A 23,670-nucleotide genomic window follows, 5' to 3' on the forward strand; every position below is an offset into this window, starting at 1 on the left:
AAATATAAATAAAATACGTTTACAAATATAAATTATCCAGTTAGCTAACTTCTGCTTCGTACAAAAACTAATGCAGTACGCTGTATAGAACAAAAGACATCAACGAGTCTTTAACCCAATATCAGTCAACATCGTTTCAACCACCACCGTTAGTTAAAAAAAAACCTGTTGTCCACAATAGTGGACTAAGTGGAATAAGTTTTTCAGATCTCAGCACCTTTTGCTAAAAAGCTCTATTATGTCACGGTTGTATAATAGTTATTTACGATACAAGTTCGAAACATAGGAAATTCGCAACGAGTGACAAATTTCGACACGAGTCATGTGTAGGTACCTATACTGTAAATAACTATTTCACTCCACCAGCTCATAAAGGCTCTCTTTGTAGATTGTACTTGTACTTCAGGGTGCAAGTTGCATTTCCGCTACGCTCGTGATTCAATTTTGGAGTCTTTCGCTTGCTCGGATATCAATAGCAAGTAGAGTTAAACAACAACATTGGCTCCTTGTAAAACCAATAGCTATTTTACCTACTTTGACAAATCATGCAATTTATTTTAGGTTCTTTACTTACTTCCACACATCTTGAAATGCGCACCCACCTGTATTTTAAGTATACATATATTAACTAAGTAGGATAATTTTATAATGCCTACCTAGGACAGTACTCAATTAATTCAAATGGTGTTAAATTCGTCAAGCATGACTTGAATTTGTTAGGTATTTACGTTCGCTAATGAAGTTCTATATAGAGAGAACACGCGCGGCCTTGCTGAAACGTACGAGTACGGGACGTACAAGTTAAACATGGAAACTTTAGTAATATTTTTAGTGAACATTTTGGTTTTAATGCAAAAAACAGGTGCCAACATGGAACGTGTTGATGGAGGTAAAAAGTTTATCTATGTTTAATATTTCATATATACTTAGGTAGGTAATTGTAGCAGTTGAAATATTGTATAGGTGACCAAAAAAACCTAGCAATAAGTTAAAATGAAGTATTAGGTAAGATAGCCCTAAATTATTTTAACGAATACGCCATACACTGCAGATAAATTTACGTATCTCCTGTAGACATACTTAGACATATATCCTAAGTTAAAGTCTATCAAGACCATTTTTCCGCATAAAGTACCTACTCCATAGGCACAAAAGCTTTTAATTAGTCACCCGCTGTGCTTGCAATGCCTGTGGTTATTTGTTCCTGTCCTACTTTTCTACTAACAAAGTTTGCTTGCCAGACTATTACCACAGAATAACTAATAGTACTACCGCTATTACGAATTACTTGCTGACCAAGAGGCGGCTTTGATGTCATGGTAAATTTTTAAAAACAACATTAATAAATTTCGATAAATCAACTTTTATTACATACATTTACCAATTTATTTTTGTAGGAGAATTATGGATGAACGGAGTTGACTTCTACGAAGAAATCGAACATGGTTTTAAAGATTACGCCGGTTACGGAACGCAGTGGATTTTCTTTCCGGATGGTGCTGGTATACCTCACTTCGTTAATTTGACTATGCCTACATCGATACAGCTGCGTGGTAGACATAGCAAGGAGATAGAATACAGATTATACACCAGGTTAGTGTCTCCTGGCTTATCGAGTCCTTATGTAGGTATGATGTTACATGCCTAGATTTAGAAGCTCATGAAATTCGTTTTTATCGTTCGTTGCTATTAATCCCCTTCTCTTTTAATCGCCTAATCCTCTGAACTTGCAAAATTGAGAAGTTGTATCGTATTATTGTTTTAGGGAACTATCCGACTACATAATTTTAGACCAGTCAGCGGAACCGCCCAATAGCACTGACATACGAGAGCTATTGTCCAACAAAGCAGTTAAATTGGTAACACACGGCTGGAAGTCTTCGGCAGAGGACAGCGTGGTCATGGGCATTAAAGAATCCTACTTGAAACATAAAGATGTTGCTGTTATAGGCATTGACTGGAGCGACACAGCGAAGGAGTATCTTTATCCGTTGGTTGCGGAATACACAAGGGACGTGGGGGCGCATGTGGGGCAGTTTCTGGATGCTTTTTGTCATCTTTACAATGTGTCTGGCAAGAGGTTGCATTTGATCGGGCATAGCCTCGGAGCACACGTTATGGGGATTGCTGCGTCAAAAACGAATGTGACGATAGCAAGAATCACAGGTAGATAATACAATTATATATACACTACAAACAAAATCCTTTAGTTTATTCAGGTGAAGAATTCCTATATATTATACACTCTTTGGGGCCTCCATCGTAATGTAGGTACCTACCTTCAGGGTGGACGTTTCCCACCTAACAGAGAGGAATATTTCCATGGGCGTGAGGATGTTCTCAGTATGTTCCTTGATTTTCGAAGACAGTTAAGCTAATTTGGGGAATTACTTTTGTTTTGTTATACTTGCCTTGCCGCATCAGTGTGTGCGCAAGATATGGCTGTGCACTTATATAACGATGTCCCACATTGTGGAGACATCATAAATACCTATAGGTAATTATTTATTTTGGTATTTCAGGACTTGACCCGGCACGACCTTTGTTTGAGTACCCGAAGAAGCCAAACGCGTTGTCCTTGGACGCATCAGACGCAGAATTTGTGGATGTGATCCACTCATGCAGCGGTGTTCTTGGCGTCCAAAATCCTGTCGGCAATGTAGATTATTACCCTAATAGTGGCACGCCACCTCAGCCCGGTTGTGAAAGCATCTTTTTTCTTCTAGGTAACATTCCATTGGTACAATTTCTTTCAAAATCAAAAATACCGTTTAATTATACAATGATTCAATGTCACGTTTAAAGTGTTTAAACTATAATATTTTACCATTTCCAGAGGCATGCAGCCATGCGAGATCTCACATTTACTTTGCCGAATCTATTGGTAATCCCACTGGTTTTCCTGCTTGCCGGAGCGAAAATTGGACGGATTATCTAAGAAATACTGAATGTAAACAGCAAACGTACATGGGAGAGAATGTCGATCGGAATGCAACGGGGCAGTATTACTTGAGAACAAATGCAAAGGAACCCTACGCTAGAAATATTATCTAAGAGAAATACATTCAACATTTTAATTAGAAATCATTATCGATTTAGTGATCGTATTAAAAATTGCTACCAACTATAGAATATTGTGTTAATGGGGAATATTATGCAAAATTCTGCGTAGGGGGCGCTACTAGCACAAACCAGAGGGTCTACCGTGAAACACGACAATGGAAAGTTCGATAACTGACTGTCTATCACTCTTGCACGTAGCTCTTGCATATATTCGAGCGATAGAGAGGCAGATAACGAATTTTCGGTTTTCGCGTTTCGCGGTTTTGTATCTATAGCTGGTCAAGCAAATCTTGTCAGTAAAAAAAGGCGTGAAATACAAATTTTCTATGGGACGATTATCCCTTCTAGCCAACCTCTAGCCTACAATTTTCAAATTTGCCGCCTTTTTCTACTGACAAGATCTGCTGGACCATCTAAAGTCTATTTTTTTATTCGGTAGACTGAAATGACAGTTCACAGTATGAACATAAAATGTCATTTCATACTATGAAATGTCATTTTAGTCTACCGAATACAAAAATAGACTTTAGGTATAATTACAGGAATAACATATATTATAGCTTGTCAAGCAGATCTTGTCAGTAGAAAAAGGCGGCAAATTTGAATAATGTAGGCGCCATAGATGGTAGTATTGTAGGCGCGAAGGGATATCGTCCCATAGAAAATTTGTATTTCACGCCTTTTTTTACTGACAAGATTTGCTTGACCAGCTATATATAGTTTGTCAAAGGACTCTCATTTCAAACCTAGACAGAGAGAATCATACTATCTTTGTCTTACACTAGTACTAGCACCCAAAAGAAAAGGATGAGTATAGTTGTTTTGGTTCTTATTTACTGACAAATTGGTTTGACCAACTATAGTTTGTGTTTTATGTTTAAGCTGATTGCCAAGTTGCCAATGCTCGTAATAGATTTAAAAAAAAAAACAATAAACGTCACTGTCAGCTGTCAACTCGTTTACACTCCTTTACGTCAATTACGTCAAGTCAAACAAAACGATAAATAATATCGGCGTGTACGGATAATTCCGCCCTAAATTAATCTTATTTCTCTTAATACAGCAGCAAGATGTCTGAAAGAAAAGTATTAAACGTAAGTAAAGAATTTTAACAATTGCACTTTAATAGAAAAATGTTACAAATTCTGTTTTACTTACATGGCCCACTCTTACACATTTGATGTTGATTTCAGAAATACTATCCCCCGGATTTTGATCCGTCGAAGATTCCTCGCATGAAACTAGCCAAGAACCGCCAGTACACTGTGCGCTTGATGGCTCCCTTCAATATGCGATGTGCTACTTGCGGCGAGTATATCTACAAGGGCAAAAAATTCAACGCTCGGAAAGAAGATGTTGAAAATGAAGACTATTTGGGAATTAGAATTTACAGGTTTTATATTAAAGTTAGTAAATTATTCATATCTACATTAATAGTTCTTAAATCTAGTAGTAGGTATTTTAGTTGTTACCTGTATTTGGTATTGAATGCAATAATTTTCTACACTTGAACTTAATAATATGGTGTAAAGTAGTAAAACTCAACAAGCATGATTGGATTTGTATTTTCTGAGTTAAAGTCAAGGAACACTATAAAAGCTCATTGCACAACAAGTTGTAAGTAACATAAGCAGAGCCTTCATTTACCCGTTTTTAGGCTGCATCAACCTGGAAAGCTTTTACTATACAAAAAGTTTATTCAGACATACTTGTACAAGTACCAATGAAATTCGAGATTGAATTCGTATAGAAATAAAAGAAAGTTTCAATATCTAAATTGCAAAGGTAAAATGTGGTTAAGCGGTGTTTTGGTGTGTTAATTTCAAGGCAAATCACTTGCAAAATTAAAATATAATTTGGATCTGAAATTTGCTAATGTAGAAATTATGTGTAATTACACAGTCAAATAATTATGCAGTATGCCTTACTGTTAAGCTTCATTTACACGCCGCAAGAATTTGCAGCAGTATTTGATTCATTGTTAATACTACAGAGTATAAGGAATTCATTTGAACAACTGCAATGTAATGAAAATCCGTCTAAATCTAAACGGTGCCTCACAACACACATTTATTTGCTTACCGGGTGGCTCCATCCCCTGCATCATACAATTTATTTTATTTTATTAAGATTTAAATTATTTAATTGTCCACTGACAATGTGAATTTAATAAATTTCAGTGTACCAGATGCCTACAAGAGATATCATTCAAGACGGACCCAAAGAACACCGACTATGAGATTGAGGCGGGAGCGACCAGGAACTTCATGGCGTTGAAACTTGCTGAAGAGCAGGCCAAGCGGGAAGAGGACGAGCAAAAAGAGGAAGAGGCCAATAATCCTATGAAATTATTAGGTACTAAGTTCTGCAAGCAACTTTATTTGTGGAAAATAATAAATAAATAAATAATGATTTCTCGTGATAAAAACTATGTCCTTTCCGGGAGTAAAAAATTATCTACAACTATCAAATTACAAAGTTCATCTAAATTGGTTAAGCAGTTAAGTGTGAAAAGGACATACAGAAAAGGAGTAACTAATTATAAAAGAAATATTAGCGTTGCCATAATAGCTACAAAGCGACACCACTCAGCATATCGTCAGGTGACAAACAAAAGTCGCTAATTACTATAAAATATTTAAACAAAAATCAACCTTCTTTTCGTACTAATATGGTTCACTATGGCTATGAACTTGTGGAGGTACTTAGTGACTTTTGCTTGTCACCTGGCGATATGCTTTGGTAATACATAAATACCACAGCACTGGTCCCAGGACACAGCAGCACCTAATAGCACGCAGTACAAACAGTGCAATACAAGCTCGTGTCAAAATGAAGATTGTGTATTAACTTAACACATTCATTGCCACCCAGCCAAACTCTTATTTGGCTCCGCACCAGGCCACATAAATTTCGTCATACCATAGAGAAATAAGTAAGACAAGAGTGCTCACTCCATACATCATTTCAGACTATTAATTTCAATGTCTACATCTAGCATCGAGTAGCGGAACTACCAGTACTGCTACTTGACAATAGATGTAGCACTGACCGGAAAGTCTTATCTCAACAGCATAAGACTTTCTGGTCGGTGCTACATCTATTGTCAAGTAGCAGTACTGATAGTTCCGCTACTCGATGCTAGATGCTAATAGTCTTTTTGGTCAGTTTTAGTACCAAAAAAATGGAGTGAGCACTCTATGTATTTTTTTCTCTATGGTCATACAAAGCTGTAGTACCACAATCCCTACTATCGGGGCGTCCAGCCTGGAAGCGAAATAATCGAACGAGCGAGCGAAGCGAAGTTCTTACATTCGACTTGGGACACGCGGCTGGCTAGGGGCACGTCCCGGCATTTCGATGTTTTTAAGCTGAACTATCAGAGGATAGTTTGATACACAATAACTTAAGTAAATTTGTTCTAATTTAAATGAAATTGGGTAAACGTGTAGTTGAGGGCATTATATTTTAGTCATTAAATTATGAGCAGGCTCGATCAAGGGGTTATTGAGCTAGAAGAGCTTAGAAGGCTAAAAAGCAATTTTAGAGGGGTCTTGGTCTGGTCATCTTTTTTGCAAGAAAGTATGGTCGAGTTTGGTATCAAATGAAAGTGCTCGGCTTACACATTTTTTTTTATTATCCATTTTTAAAATACAGTTCTATGCGAAACGCGAGTTCGGGGCGAACTACTAGTAAAATACCTGATAATACCTCTACTGAATGTGTTAACGGATTGATTACAGAATACAGAACGGAGCAGTCTCGGCAGGAGATCGAGCGGCTAGAGGGGCTGGAGGAGCTGAAGGAGCTGAACCGGCGCCAGCAGGCGGTAGACTACGAGGGCATGCTGCAGCAGTACGCGCCCGAGAGCGCCGACAAGCGCCGCGCCCGGGAGCAGAAGGAAGACGATGACTTCATCAAGTGAGTCTAATAAACTGCTCTTTACAGTACACTTGGTGATACTATCCCGCACTAGTGCTAAACCAAAAATAATTAAATCACTGCTAAACTAGCACAAACGTCGACTACGAACTCGAACGTAAACTAGCACGAGCTTATTCCACCGTCCCCATTCTACCATCGGACTTTTAGACGCACGGCCGGTTTCCATCCTTACTTGGTAGATATTCCACGAATCCGCACGAAGCGCTTTGCTTCCTCTTTCCTTATGCGCACTGCCAAGGAATGGAATTCCTTGCCGGCGTCTATATTTCCGAGCTCATATAACCCGGCAACCTTCAAATCAAGGGTGAAGAGGCACCTTCTGGGCAGACTCGCTCCATCGTAGGCCACGTCTTCGCCTCGGCTAGTCTGTGGCCATGAGTAAGCCCATTTTTAATAAAAAAAAAAAACGTACTGTAATTTGTCATAAATAAATAATGTAATATTCTCCGATCGTCCTTATTCTGGGACCGGTCTGAAAACCAGCGCCAGGCATCTAGGCCCAGCACACGCTGTGACTGGAACCCTTTGCCTAATACAAAAAATCTTCTCACTACTATACTATACGCGTGCGTATAGATAACCTACTTTTAGGAAACAACTCAAACAACCCTATTATGGCTAGAAAGTTCGTAGCTTTCCGGAACAACAAGTCCTGTCCAAATCCCTGACGTACCGCACTGGCCTGAGGTTCCTCTGGCACCAGCATCAGGATAAGAATATGAACTGCTTCTCAAATTGAAACCTTGTTGTTTCTTAAATAAGATACAATATCCTAAATCGTTGCTAAATGTTTTCAGATCCATCAAATTTGGCGGAACATCGAAAGTAGTGGCTGAAGAAATAATTGAAGAAGTAGAGGACTCGGACGAACCGCCAGCTAAAACATCTCGAATAGAGACCATTCCAGCCAAACCAGTTGCCAAGAAAAATGAGTCGTGGAACCGCAGTATCGGAGTGTTGAATAAAAAACCAGCTTTGGCGAATCTTGTAAAGAGTAGAAAAGACGTCGTGACGCCAAAGACGATGAGTTCGGAAGGAAGTAAAGGTAATAGTTATAGTGCGAATGATACGATTGTGCCTCCTAAAGCAAGTGACGCGGCTGTAGCTTCTAAGGCTAGTGAGAATGCAACGCCACCTGCGTCAGGACTTACTCTTCTGGCAAACTACTCCGGCAGTGACAGTGATTCGCAGTGAGTTCCGTTTTATTATTGTACAAAATGGGCATGGACATCTGTATGTTGTAATTATGGTAAATAGATAAGTTAAGTAAACTTGCGGTAGTTTGGTTTCATATCCGTTAGATTTGATGTCCTATCCCATTATTCTGTGTAGCATAGACATAACACAGTTTAAAAGAGAATAATAAAATTACGTTTTAGTATTTGCAACTTAAGACTCTAACGACACCTGACACAAAAATGCATCAAGATTGAATTATAGGTCGCGCTTAAGAAATAGACATACAATTGATACAATAGACAGTCAGCTGCAGAGACAGGACACTGGGTTAACGGTTTAACCGCGTAACCCCGGGTTAGCGGGATGGTGCAAGTGGGCCTAAATATACAGATCGCTAGTTTCTTGTGGTGATAAGTGAATCCGAATTAATCTTTTGAGGCTGACAGTGTTCGGTTTTTACTTATATAAGTATCACGATGCTTCATTATAATTAGCGATAGTACTCTTACCTAGTTATATTCCGGAGAAAAGACTGCTATCACATAAGTCGCAATGATCTTACCGAGGCTCCTTACGAGTCTACCGCGTTACTTATCAAGAATTCCTTGACATGATACCTTGAAAAAGAAATGTATAGATACATACAATCTAATTATGGCTAAGAAAGCCGATGGCAGATGAAAGTAAAAAAAAAAAGATTATAACTCCGGCCGCTCTCTATCACCGCACTGCACCGCTTGCCAGCGGTGGGACGTTCATTCTCAGCCCTGGAACCAGAATGGTTGCACGCTGTACGCACCAAGGGACGAAGGTCCTAGAGTTGCAGGCGGCCATAGGCTACGGTGACCGCTTACCATCAGGCGAGCCATATGCTTGTTTGCCACCGACGTGGTATTAAAAAAACTTTTATCATTTTTTAGGTTCCCCTTTCAGGGCAATTTCCGCAAGTAGGTATCCAATGTGCGTGAAAAAAAAGAAATACTCTACCACCACCACCCCAGCTCCACGTGTTGTCCAGCAATACTTTGATATTGCGTACCGCTTCCTGTAAGATGTTGCCCTCAACACTTAGGATCTCTATTCTAAGTGCCTGTTTACTGTCTATTAGAAAACTAGAATATGTTTGGCTGTTTCCGCCTCCATGTATGCTCTGGACATAAGTATGTAGGGCTATCCACTCTATCTATTTTAAAGAGGTTTATTTAGTGTGTTGTGTCCTATTATTAAACCTACTACTTTACGTAGTTGGTGTTATGTGTGTCTTTAATATTTATTGGAACGAAGTTCCTTATCGTACGGTACGGACTTGACGGGTGGGAGTTAGGCGAAAAAAAGAGTTTTCCATCACTTAGTTCCAACCGAGTGTTCCATGAACCTGAAAATGATTTCCTCTTAGATATGTGATGTGAAAAAAGTGTAAGAGTGATCTGAAAAGCAGTATGTGAATGAAGTGTAAGAGTTTTCCGTCATGACCCTTTCTTAATTTCGTTCCAACAGTATTTCATAATATAATATGTAGTTTGATGCGTTTGGGGTTCAATCAATATCAATCAACATTGTCGTTTAGCTTTGTTCTTAAGGTGACGGTAGAGGTGGGTAAATTTTCAGATTCTGTCAATTTACCCCATTTCACACACAAGCGCACTTCACGCACACTACCTCACTTTACTGGGACAGGTCATTGACCCATCAATTTTTTTTAAGATAGCGTTTTGAGTTTAGTGTTAACCACTGACCTCTTTTGAGGAACAGAAACTGTAAAAACGTTCCATTGAAAGAAGAAAGAGAAACAATACATTAAATCTTGCTCTCCCTGTCTGTTCATGTCACACGTGACGTATTTAAATTCTAATTTAATTCATTTGATTGTTAACTATTTTCTGCATATTATGGCTTTGTCGAGATACGCGTTTTGTAAAGTTAAACCGAATAAACCCAGATGTCATTAAGTCAGATGTAAAATGTTATTTACTACTCTATACGGTTATTCATAAGGCGAAAAATCAATTCAATTAAAAATTTAAATAAATAAAGTTTCGGCAGGGTGGAAATTTAATTAAAGCCGACAAAATAAAATTTAATAATATATGTCGGCTGATGTACCCCTAAGATCTTTACAGATTTACTTGTACGAGTATCGTATATTCGCTATTTATTTTGCTATTAAATTTATAAAATTAAAATAAATAATTAAATATTATACTGGCATTCCACCGCTATTATTTCAGTGCTGAACTGATTATCTTCGATCGTAGCCTTGATGATGTAGTTGTACTTACACTTACGGCGGTAGGAGCGGCAATGAACCCCGCGCAGCGTAGAACGAGAGGTGCGTTGGGATAAGTGCATATACATATAATTCTTCGTGCGTCTGTCTGTCTGTCCATCCGTCTGTCACAGTCTATTTTCTCCGAAACTACTGGACCAATTCAGTTGAAATTTGGCACACATATGTAAATTTGGCACACAAATGTAAATTTGTGACCCAAAGATGGGCGTGTAACGTAAATAAAATGTATTTTAGAGAATTTGAAATACGGTAGCCATTTTTGGGGGGGGGGGGGGGGGGTAAATGAAAAAATTAAAAAATATGTTTTTTAAACTATATAGTGTTACATATCAAATAAAAGAGCTCATTGTAAGAATCTCAAAGATATATTTTTTTTATAATTTTAGGATTAATAGTTCAGCAGTTATTCATGAAAATAGGCAAAAAATGATCATTCTCCGCCCACTTTCTCCGAAACAACTGGATCTAAAATTTTGAAAAAAATACACAAAGTAGTTCTTTACCTATATATGTCAGGAAAATCTATAAGAAATGTGCAGTCAAGCGTGAGACGGACTTAATATACGGAACCCTTAGAATGCGAGTCCGACTCGCACTTGTTTTTGTTTAGCTCTTATTAGGTTTAAGGAGTTTTATGAGTGAAAAAAGAAGTTTTTTGTTTTATGTGCCCGCGTTATTGCCGATCGATTGTGTTTTAAACGATAATTAGACAAAAAAACTTGTTTTTCACCCAACGAATATAGATCCCCATGACACATCTTCCAAGTCGCCTTTGGATAGGCTTAATTTTAAAAATAATTGAAATAATGTTCTATATCATTCATACTTGCAAAAAAAGACTAAAAATAATTTACGTGACCAATGCTTATTATTAGTAAATATCTTACAATTTAATATCTGATATATCACACGATACAAAAAAATGGCCGCAAAGTTAAAAGTTTATTTATTTACGTTACTAGTCCATCTTTGGATCACCGACTCTTTGTCATATGTGAAAAATGTGTACCAAATTTCAATTGAATTAGTCTGTTAGGGGCAGACACACGAGTGATCTTAAAAGGGATTTTTTTCTTGAATGATTTGTATGTACTTACCCCAACGCGCCTCACGTTCCACGCGGCGCAGCGTAATCAGTAAGTACCTAATAATTAGTGTCCGACCGAAACACAAATTTCTGTATATATAAATATAGTTGTCCTACTTGCTCCCCAACTTTTGGTCTTTGTCACATAGTTTAGTTTCATAATACGAAGTACTATTTCGTATGTTTCGGCCAGGCCAAAAGATTCGGCCGTTTTTTGGCCGAAACCGAAACTACGGCCGAAACATGATTTTATGGCCGAAACTGGCCGAAACCGAAACCGAAACCGAATCTTCGGTCGGACACTACGAATAATCACAATGGTCTTAAGTACCACAGACCCTACTGTCACTTAAGTCCTTTATGACAATCTCTGCCTATTAGAACTTATAAAAAAAAAGAAACCGAGTAATTATATCCAACTACCGAACCTGCTTACAAATTTTCTCGAGATATTTGAGAAATGTGATATGCAAAGGAGAACATTCGAACAAACGAAAGTATTTTTGCCCGAGCTGAAACGGAGACCTTCGCCTACGCTCGGTCAGTGATGGTTTAGGTACAGTCAGCTGCAGGTCACCCCTGCATAGAAGATTGTATGCAGGGGTGGTACCTTTTCTCTGCAGCTGACTGTACACCTATAAAAAATTGTTGTACCTGCTGCAATTTTATACCGGTACCGTACTTTATATTTCAACAGGTATAGTACCTTCAAAACGAAGCGGTATTGATAAATAATAACGGTACCGTACCGCCTATAAATAATAATAATAATTCAGCCTATATACAGGGTGGTCCAAACCTTGACGTCCAAAAATTTTTTTTTAGATTCCTCACGTCGTGGGCTATCAGAATATACCCCATGTATGTTAGCCGATTTTTCGTAGTTATCGAGTTATGATTTTTTTTTACTTTTAACTTTTCATATGAAATTCCGTGGTTCCCATACAGAGTGGCTAAAAAATAACTGCATTTCCGTTGCCAGGGAGGTTTTGGGATTATACTGAGCAACTTTTACAATGGGGCCAACCCCGAAACCGCGAAAAAAAATTACCCTTCCATAGAAAATGGACTAGCCAAAATGTATAAAAAGCCAATTTTTTTTTCGCGATTTCGGGGTTGGTCCCATAATAAAAGTTGCTCAGTATAATCCCAACACCTCCCTGGCAATGGAATGCAGTTATTTTTCAGCCACTCTGTATGGGAACCCCGGAATTTCATAGGAATAAGAATAGAATAAGAACAAGAATTGTTTATTGCCACATACATGAACATAAAATAGAGTTAGAATTACTTACATAATAAAATAAAACAGTTGTTATCATATACAAAACAAAAGTGAGAAGATCTTTGTATTAGGCAAAGGGTTCCAGTCTCAGCGTGTGCCGGGCCTAGGTGCCCGGCGCTGGTTTTCAGACCGGTCCCAGACTAAGGACGGTCGGAGAATATTACCTACATAGGAAAAGTTAAAAGCTTAAAAAATCATAACTTGAAAAGTACGAAAAATCGGCTAACATACATATGGGGTACATTATGATAGCCCACGATTTTTGGACGTCACGGTTTGGACCACCCTGTATAGACAATAATCTCAACGCTAGCCCAATGCGGATTGGGGACTTCACACACAGCTTTGAATTTCTTCGCAAATGTATGCACTACGAGTATGCAGGTTTCCTCACGATGTTTCCTCCTTCACCGAAAAGCTAGTGGTAAATATCAAATGATATTTCGTACATAAGTTCCGAAAAACTCATTGGTACGAGCCAGGATACCAATGAGTTTTTCCTTACCGCTTATACCGTAAAGAAATAATGCAGTCTCTGCTTTGCACGATTATTGTGTGGACATAATTCTTATAATCACCGAAACATACATACCTCTACGCACAGAATGTCATTGAAATAAAACATTGTTTTTTATAGTGAATTAATATAACATTCGATTTATACACATAACAATAAGCAGGCCAGGCCGCAGCGATATTGGCCTGTAAGCTTCATCTCGGTCTCCAAATCCGCAAAACTCGCTGGTACTAAATGCTGGTCTTGCCGTTATTAATTATCTTGATTCTTGAAGATTATCAGAACAGCACGTTACGTAATCGCATACATAGACGGAACGAACGTCAACAAAGTAGGTGTAGACACTGCAAGTCTTTAGGTATTAAACGAATTACGCTTCGTATTAATAGATGAGTAATATTTAAATGAACATATAATATTCTCTAACATAAATACAAGATTACAATTAATTGACATCAAAAGTCATTGACGTACAGAAGTCATATACATTTTTATAATGACGCAAAATTGATACCAGCATAATGAAAATCAATCCCAATCAGTAAAACGAGTCTTTAAACTTTTTTCATTTTAAGCGGGTTTTGAAGGAACAAGTTACTTAAATTCGATTGTAATCGTATTGTTTTAGGATAATTTACTGCTGTTTTCGACCGTTACGACCCGTAAATAACAACAACTCACATTTAAAATTTGACTGGAGCTCGACGTGATTATATTTATTTACCCTATTTTATGAAATACAATTTATCTACTGGTATACATTTTCGTATGCGTATATGATGAAATGTCTTTATTAATGTCAAAAACGAGCTATGACGACGTACACGTCTGCTTCGATGCAAGGCCAACGGCCATCTGACTCGAAGAAGAGTTTTGAGTGATGTCGTCAATGTATGGAAATTATACGAAAGTTTACATTTGGGATTGAATTTCTGTGTTGTATTTGTGAGTAAAAATATAAGTAGATAATAATCTGGTAGTTTAGTTATCTAGCCTTCAAAATCCCACAACAACTCAATTACTGTCAAAGACAAAACTGTAATGCGTCTTGCTCAAACAGAACTCCATATTTTGATTTTTGGACACTTTTAGTGTCGATTTGTAGAGAATTACAGGAAATAAAAAAAAATATGGCGTGAAGAGCCGGTACACGGCTTCTTCGTGAACAGATTTACGTATAATTTAATGCAGTTATTAATCATTCATTGAACAAATTGATTGCACAAAGTGAGGTCTAAATCGAAAACGTCATATACCGTCCCCTTAAGTCGTTTTCTACCAGATTCCAGAGGCAAGAGTACTGCTCCCTAGCTAGGGCCATCCTCTAACTTTGGATTTCTAACTGCCTTATTAATCTTCTTTCTTCCTTACTATTATAGTGTATTATCTATATGCTATTACCTAGAATGAGATCTTAGAATGAGGCCTTTTATGAATGAGATCGCTCTCATCTATTATTTTAATTATTTATTTTGAAATAAATGGAGATTCAAAAAAGAGTTTCGTGCGGAACAAACACAAATCACAGCGAGACGCGGGTGACAATCGGATCGGCTTAGGGACATTCGTCAAAGCCCAATACGACGATACCTGCATCATAGGCAGTATAATGACTTGGTCCAAATGGCAGGCACGTTAAACACTTCATACAGCTTGTACATGTATAAAGGCAGGCAGCTTAAATACAGGAATTGAACACAATACATGTTAGGTACCTGTTTACTGTTTGATATTTCACGCGTGTGGTTTTTTTTTAAACTCCGCAGTTGTAGCTGAACTTGGAACCCATTAAGGGTGGAATCACATCTGTCAGCATCGAGCCGCATTTTGTATATGAGAAATCGCTCGTTAGTATGAAGATGCGTACGCATCGGAAAGCTGAAAGCATGCGTACGCATCTTCATACTAACGAGCGATTTCTCATATATAAAATGCGGCTCGATGCTGACAGATGTGATTCCACCCTAAAAATACAATCAGCAGAGTAGTTGAGCGGTGCAGGCACTCAAATAATGTAATTCGAACAAGTCATACCAAGAATAATTGAACATTCTGCATGCTCAAGCAGAGTTTTTGCACTTGCTTACCTTTGTTGCTGACTATTTAGTATTCATATTACGCGTTGGTTGTTGTCATAATGTTGACGAGTATGCCATTGTCATTATCCCGTCGCTAGTGTGAATCAGGGATGTTGCAAATATCCGTTTCCGCCACCGCGGAACCTCCGCATTATTTTCAACATCCGCATCCGCATAAAATCGATGCGGATTTAATGCGGATGTGGAACAGGTCGGTACAGGAACGTCTTAGCATCGGCGTAAGTGCTAGACTGCAGGTAATTTAGTCATTAGCCAAGAAAACCTATTAGAAATTAGCAGTCAAGCGTGAGTGGGACTTAATGTACGGAACCCTTGGAACGCGAGTCCGACTCGCACTTGCCGGTTTTTTGAAATAAAAATTACTAAAATGTAATTAATATTTGATGTTTTTTATGTACCTATCTTGACATCCGCATCCGCGGATGTGGGCCTTCAAAAAATCGGCATCCGCAACATTCCTGGTGTGAATCTGTGATGCGGATTAATCTGTTCCCGTAGAGATCAAAGTAGTGATACGTGCTTGTGCTGTGGGAATACCTCAGTTGGTTTGCCTTTGTGCCCGTCCCATTTTCTATGGTGTCAAGTGCATTCTCGCCGCCGTGGCGCTTTCTATGCAGTCGTAGCCTTTTTGTACAGGTGAATGCAACCTGCGAGGTCGAAGCACGGGTGCTTTGTTACATTTGAACCAGTTCCGCAATTAGGTACTTGGTCGTAAAATAATTATCTACCTACCGTAAATTGGAATACCTATCAATCAAAATATGCTGTTGTTATTATTTATATTTAAGTTAATATATATACTGATGACAATTTAAATCAAAGAAGTAGTTATAATCAGGGATGTTGCGGATGCAGATTTTTTGACATCCGCGGATGCGGATGCGGATATTTAAAGGCTCACATCCGCGGATGCGGATGTCAAGATTAGGTACTTGGAAAACTTCAAATATTACATTTTTAGTATTTTTTTATTTAAAAAAATGAAACGTTTAGTATTTAAGCAAGAATATAGGTGTGTTATATTTAATAAACAGTAACTTCGCCGACTTTTCTGGATCTAGACGATTTCATTATAGGTAATGACGAAATTACCTAGCACTTACGCCGCCGTTAAGACGTTCCTGTACCGGCTTGTTCGACATCCGCATCCGCATAAGCTCCGCATCGATTTGATGCGGATGCGGATGCAGATGCGGATGTTGAAAATAATGCGGAAGTTCCGCGGTTGCGGATGCGGATGCGGATGTTCGCAACATCCCTGGTTATAATAGACTAAATTAACTAAAACACATATGGCCGGTGTCTGTGAACTTCGAAATCATATTTTTCTGGATCTTTACTCCAAGAGCAGGAGGAGCTATTATCTATAAAGTATAATGCATAGACATTAGGCATACATCAATATTAAATAGCATAAACGACAATAAATGACTATAAATAAAATACTTCTTCAGTACATTAAATTTAAAAACAGAAAAATACACCTATCTAGGTATTCCTACTGCCTTTTAAAAAATTGTGTACCTATGTAAATCCTAAACGATCTACTTAGTATACCAAGAATTTAAGCTTATAGGTTATACGGCACTTTCAAAGATTAAAGCATTTATTTACATAATAGATATAGGTTGTGTGTAATATAATAGCAGTCAATAGGAAAATAAAAATTAGGGGAAAACTATAAGTTTAGATTAATTATTACCTATCATTTATTTTTTTGTCACAAATAAATAACAGATGAGTAATATATACCATCTTATAACGTATATATTACTTAAGCTTACGGGCTTGAGAAAAGTGTGATCTAAGATATTAGATCACACTTTTCTCGTCGACTTTTGTAATAAATAAAAACAATTATAGCGAACACACTGGTCTCTTGTAAAAACTGGCCAAACTTCCTGTGATTTTGCTACGAAGTTGGAGGCTTACCCAAAGTGTATTGTCCTTTTCAGCAATAGAAAAGCGTTATATTACCGTCTAACAAACCTTCCTAGCGAATCATCCTCAAAGTGATACCTGCTTTGACCTTTACAGAATAAATTGATTGGAACGAGACGCTAAACCTTTTGTAAATGGTAGATAGGGGGTGCATAGAATAAAATGATTTGTCATGTTTCGAAAAAAATACAAACGCATTCCTTGTTATCACAGCTTTGTTTACTACCTGCCCGCGGCGCGGTGATCTGGGTAAATGGATTTTTTCCCACATTATGTGAAAAAATCTAATGATACGAAGTCAGGCTTAGTCGGATCGCATTAAATCAAAAAGTCATCTTTGTGTAAAGACGAATAGTAACACTTCTTTATGTATATACTTTGCTTCTGCCGGCGATTTCAGTTACTTTCGCATTCATAATAATATTATAAATACATATAGTAGGGACTACAATGATCATTTATCTACTAACATGGATTTGAGATGGAAGACAAGGATATAATTATTATATGAGAATAATATACCTAATATTAAGATACCTAATTTATTTGTTAGTAAGTAGGTAATAGTTACATTGCCCAGATTCATAGAAAGATAAAGAATCCATTAAAGTGATTACTAATCAAATGGACTTCACGAGTTAGTACAGTGACAATCAATAAAAAAGCTATTGGAGAGCTCATATTATTGTATCTGTCACAAGGGACGAAATGGCACAGAAACCTAATGCCTTCACCGTACACGACTCAGCGCACCTACTAATTCGTGTGCCTTTCTTCTAACTCTAACCAAATTCATAAACCGCGACACTATCATAATCGATTTAAATACTAATTAGATTAAGACAAAAGGAATTCGGGCCCCTATGAGTGCCTGATTACAAGCCTGACTCTGCTAACAGGTTCCGGCCACGCCCACCTGACCATCAAATTAATATTTTTCCACACTAGGCGGTACCTGCGGATTCCTGCAAATCGGGTCTAAACAAAAACGCATAGCTCACGGTCTTCAGACAAATACTCGTATCCCGACTTTTTCATCGACATAAATAGTGTTTTTTCATGAACGTAACGGCTTTGAGCCGACACGTCGGTTCGGTTCTGGGAAGTAGAGTTGTCGCGGCGCCGCGCCGGCAGTGCCCGGCTAATAAATAAAAGGCTGCTTGGGAAATATTATGTTACGTCTCGGGGTGTTTTTTGGGCAGTGCGTGCGGCGACCACCGCGCCGGCGCGGGGGCACTCGAGCCCGCGTAATGGGGCGGATTGCGCCGAAACAGGGGCCTTATTCGACATGCCACTTTTGACGTCGCATGTTGAAGTTCATTTGAATCTGAACAATCATGGGTTGTCGAATAGGTAAAGTGTGTCACCTGTCAGTGAATCTCATGTAAACAAATCATTTCATCGCTAGACTTGGTTGTCTATTGGTATGGCCGCCATGTTTGGATTTATGACATTTAAAAGGGGATTCTATGGCATAGAGTAAACTGCATTTCTATTTTCTATAGTTTTTTGATTCCCCTACTCGACGCAAGATGGAGTTAACAGTCAAATTTCGATCTTGGCGTTATAAAAATAAACCGCAAGAACATGACATGCAGTTGCGTTGGTGTAGATCTATCATGAAAACGAATATATGACAATTGTCCAGAATTAAAAAAAACTTGACAATAAACATACAGCAATACATATACCACTAAATGTCAAAAAGAAAACAGATTTAGTATAATTACTAGGTAACAAATTATATATAAAGTTTAAATTTTAAACCAATCGTCGTGGGTCCTAACCCCGGCTCTTAGCAATGAACTTCTTGTAACTTGTGTGAAAAATATCATTTGATATTACACCAATTACTTTATGGTGAAGTAAAATATCATGAGTCATGAGGAAGACGGAGTAGCCAGTAGCCACAATAAGCTATATTTTTGTCCTCTGGGTTAGATGGCAGTGAAATAGGGAGAGATAGTGAAGAATGCGGCAAAATAAGCATTTATTGTGTTGTTAGTAGTTAGTAGCCTAGTTTTTTTTCTAAAAATGAAAATTGACGCAACAGCAAGCTCATAGCCCCCTATGAGCCAGTCTGTTAGGTGCAGGCTTAAGGGCTAATCCCGGGGGAAGCGGAGCGTCAGCGACTAGCTGGTGCATCTGCTTATTAACCTCTTCTCACTTTTACCTCAGGTCCTTTGATTAATAAATTAAGGTAAAATTCGTAAGAACTAGTGCCTGTGTCATATTCTAAATTGGACGCTATGCCTAATTAGTTGTTATAAATTAAATACAATAATTATTTATTTAATTAAATTTATAACAACGCAACGTGGGGTTATTCATGATGAATTTTAATGGCTTATATAAGACAGCGGTCGTATATTGCCTCAGAAATTTGGATTTTGTCAGTTTGAATGAACAGCAAACTGGAGACATTGAGATTAATTTTAAACTTATTATTTTAGGTGTTCGTAAGAAATAAGGTATTGACAGACATTGACGGAAAATCGCGAAAACCCGGCCAGGTGCGTCGGACCACGCAAAACGGAGGAGGATTCCATACTTACTTCTTCTACCATGTATCCATATGCCAAAATAGCAACAAAAAAGCCGAACAAAAATACCGTTTCTTCGCAGCGCTAGATTTCAGTCCTTTTTTTTTAGAAAAGTAATATATTTAGGTACATAATATATATATATATATATATATATATATATATATATATATATATATATATATATATATATATATACATATATATATATATATATATGTAAGTAATTTTGTTATGTGAAACTTATATGTTGTGTTACGAGACTTACGAGTAGGTAACTTTAAACTTTAACAGCCTAACAGATCCCAATAAGGCCTAGTTTACCCTCTGGGTTGGAAGGTCAGATGGCAGTTGCTTTCGGAAAAACTAGTGCCTACGCCAATCCTTGGGATTAATTGTCAAGCGAACAATAGGTTCTCATGATCCGTGGCAAAATCGAGATAACGCGAGGAAGAATAACTTTGTCACAAGAATATTTGGCCAAATATAAATCCTTACTCTCGTGTATTTGACCTACCTACTCGTATTGAGTCGTATTTTGCCACCTAGTAGCCTCGAATTGGTTGTTATATGTGGCTTTCCATAAATTAAGGGTCCTTATGCTTCAATAAGGACGTTTTCATGGGGTCCCGTTGTTTCCCATAAAGTTTTAAGTCATAATGTATTGTTTGTCATATTATCATTACTCATAAAACTGAAACCGTTAACATTTCAAGATTTTAGTTAGGTTATCCTATAGATAGGTTAGGTTAGGTTAGATTTGTTTTATGGCAATCCTGAAAAGTGACGCGTTTCTGAACCAAATGAATTATGACTAACGAAAATTCGAGCAAACAATACATTATGGTTTAAAACTATTTGGGAAACAATAGAGACCCATTACCTATATGCCTATACGTAAAAACTAGCCAAGACAAATCCTTTATAATTTCAGGATTTTCTACACAGCACAGAACTTGGCACCCATATAGATCTCAATTCTTTTGTCGGCGAGTTAACAACGACACATATTCTCAATATTGAACTTGGCTCTCATTTCACATTTATGTTTTTGTTGGGATATCATTACTTTTTGTACAGAAATTACTATAGTATTCATCATGAAAGCAGTTTGCCTAAGCTGAAAAGGAGACCCTCGCTAACGCGCGGTTAATTGTCAAAAAGTTTCAGTTTCACATTTTTTCTTTTGTATACGCCTTATACTTTCATTCCAAATATCAAGTTTCTAAGTAATCTAGAAGTGAGTTAGGTTTTTGGTCTATAAGTATTTTTTTTTTCCATCGATATATCAATAATTTCCAGTTTTCAGATTTTTCCCTCTATATTCACCTAATAGTCTACCTTGATGCCAAATATCAAGTTTCTAAGTCATCTAGAAGTGGGTTAGGTTTTTGGTCTATAAGTATTAATTTTTTTTTTCCATCGAAATATCAATCATTTCCAATTTTCAAATTTTTCCTTCTATATACACCTAATAGTCTACCTTGATGCCAAATTTTAAGTTTCTAGGTCACCTGGAAGTGGGTTAGGTTTTTGATCTATATGTCAGTCAGTCACAAAAATGCCGGTTTTTAAAGGTTAATTTATCAATAACTGTTTGAGCTATGTTTATGAAATAGTGTATTTTGAACAAGCTAAGGGACTTGAATACATGTGCCAAATTTCATGTGTGTAGGTTAAGTAGGTTTCAAGTTGTGAAGGGGTCAAAAGTAGCTCGAAATGGTTCGTGTAATATTACACACGGTTGCTGCGTCGCCAGTTCCTTTTTCTTTGAACTTGGCTGGACACGCTACCGCGTGTCTAGATTTGACCCACTTCTCGGGTGTTCAATGAAGCTGAAAATTTACATAAGTACATAATATGTAATATGGGTGACAATACAATATTTTTATGGTTACCATCGAGCTGATCTGATGGTGATGATACAGACAGTGGTCTTTTAAGTCTTTTTAACTTTGTGATAAAATAACGCAACTTAATTATATTTGAAAATATTTAAAGAAAAATACAGTCAGAAATTAGAAATTTTGTTATCTAACCTCTCTATTACTCTTGCATATTCGAGCGATAAAGAGGCAAATAGCTGAGTTTCGATTTTCGCACTTCCCGATAGGCCCCTTTGTAAACAAACCGCCTTGATGTGTCTATGTCAAATTATTAATTGTCTGTGAAAACTTGTTAAAAAAAAGTTTAAAACAAAGGCGTAGGCAAAGAGTAGTATAATATGTATATAGCTGGTCAACCAAATCTTGTCAGTAAAAAAAGGCACGAAATTCAAATCTTCCATGGGACGATATCCCTTCGCGCCTACAGTTTTCAAAATTGCCGCCTTTTTCTACTGTCAAGATCTGGTTGACCAAGTATACCTATATAGCGCTGGCGGTACACCGAGAAATTCAGTAAAATGCTGCAAATGATGTTAAAGGTATGAAAATCGGTACGATTGATCTGTAGAACATTTGAGACAATTTGACCCGAAGCACCAACACATAAAAAAAAAACGAGAGGAGTTATGACGTCATCTTTTTTTGTAAGGAATAAAAAAATATTGTTTAAAAACTTATCGTGTTTGGTATTAAACGAAAGGGCTTTCTGAGCCGATTCCAAACATATATCACATCATTACATTTCAGTATTTTTTTTTAATTATAATATAAATAATTTTCAAAACATACCAATTAAGTTTGGGTTTCTCCAGATACAATACGGTAAATTATTTTTTGTAAAATATACCTCTAATCTTATACCTACTATCCTCATATCTAACCCTAATAAAGCAATTTTGAAATTATATACATTTAGGTTTTTTTTATTTTTCAATTTTACATAGTGTGATCTATGAATCTCTCAATTAAATATTTAAAAAGAAAGCATAAAATTAATATATAACGGTTTTTTTCAGAAAGTCGCTTATATCTCGGAATCTATAAGTCGTAGTAAAAATTGTCTATGTAATAATTAAGAAAGAATTAACCGAAAAAACTCAACTTTAACGTCCCCCCTTTCCCGAGTTCTCCACCCCCCACTCATCAGAACTTTTTCTTACTTAAAGCTTAGATATTACCAAAGGAACATGTAATAGTATTTTATGCAACTGTTGTTTAAGAGAGGTCAAAAAAGGCGAGTGGCGTGAGTAACAATAACAACAAACAACAACCGAAAATTGTTAATAAAGACGCCACTAGTATTTTTTGACTCGGTTAAACAACGTTGCATACAATACTTTTTCTACGACCAAGCACTTACTTTGAAATGCAATGAAATAATAATAAAAATGGATGATGATGATTGTTTCATGTCCTAATGTGATAGGTTGTTCAGTGCGTGGGTTTCTTAAGGGGAACGAAAATTTGATTATTTTTGCGCTACGACGCACGGTTTAGGAGATACAGCATTATAAAGTTTTTTTTTTGTTTTTTTTTTATGTCTTTTTTGTGTTTTTTTTTAAATATTAATTAGGGTTTCTTACAGAGGAATGAAAATTTTAATATTTTTGCGCTACGACGCACGGTTTAGGAGATACAACCCTATAAAAAAAATTCTTTTTTTTTTTTTTTTGTTTTTCGTGTTTTCTAAATATTACTTAGGAGTTTCAAAGGGGAACGAAAATTTGATTATTTTTGTGCTACGACGCACGGTTTAGGAGATACAGCCCTATAAAGATGAAAATAATCGTACCATTAACCAAAACATGTCTATGGTTTACTCATCTGTCAGAAAT

General features: G+C 37.1%; 2 protein-coding genes across 2 annotated transcripts; both read left to right on the plus strand.

Annotated features, from left to right (window-relative positions):
• Positions 1-870: 870 nt before the first annotated feature.
• On the plus strand, positions 871-2,174 carry LOC134662665 (pancreatic triacylglycerol lipase-like). The gene is made up of 3 exons (XM_063518936.1): positions 871-889; positions 1,398-1,593; positions 1,766-2,174. The coding sequence occupies exons 1-3, from the start codon at positions 871-873 to the stop codon at positions 2,172-2,174; spliced, it is 624 nt and encodes a 207-aa protein (XP_063375006.1).
• A 1,859-nt stretch (positions 2,175-4,033) lies between these two features.
• LOC134662917 (splicing factor YJU2) lies at positions 4,034-8,245 on the plus strand. The gene is made up of 5 exons (XM_063519222.1): positions 4,034-4,157; positions 4,257-4,469; positions 5,244-5,418; positions 6,807-6,984; positions 7,806-8,245. Exons 1-5 carry the CDS (start codon positions 4,134-4,136, stop codon positions 8,200-8,202), a joined length of 987 nt encoding a protein of 328 aa, XP_063375292.1. The 5' UTR covers positions 4,034-4,133; the 3' UTR covers positions 8,203-8,245.
• The last annotated feature ends 15,425 nt before the right edge of the window (positions 8,246-23,670 follow it).

The sequence above is a fragment of the Cydia amplana genome, chromosome 3 (assembly GCF_948474715.1).
Source record: "Cydia amplana chromosome 3, ilCydAmpl1.1, whole genome shotgun sequence".
In the NCBI taxonomy this organism is placed as follows: Eukaryota; Metazoa; Arthropoda; class Insecta; order Lepidoptera; family Tortricidae; genus Cydia; species Cydia amplana.

Bases quoted from the DNA above. Each gene is read 5' to 3' on its own strand.
- LOC134662917 (XM_063519222.1), top strand. From the start codon at position 4,134: ATGTCTGAAAGAAAAGTATTAAAC. The intron at 4,158-4,256 runs GTAAGTAAAGAA...TGTTGATTTCAG, and splicing joins CTGAAAGAAAAGTATTAAAC to AAATACTATCCCCCGGATTT. The intron at 4,470-5,243 runs GTTAGTAAATTA...AATAAATTTCAG, and splicing joins TTTACAGGTTTTATATTAAA to TGTACCAGATGCCTACAAGA.
- LOC134662665 (XM_063518936.1), top strand. The intron at 1,594-1,765 runs GTTAGTGTCTCC...TTATTGTTTTAG, and splicing joins GAATACAGATTATACACCAG to GGAACTATCCGACTACATAA.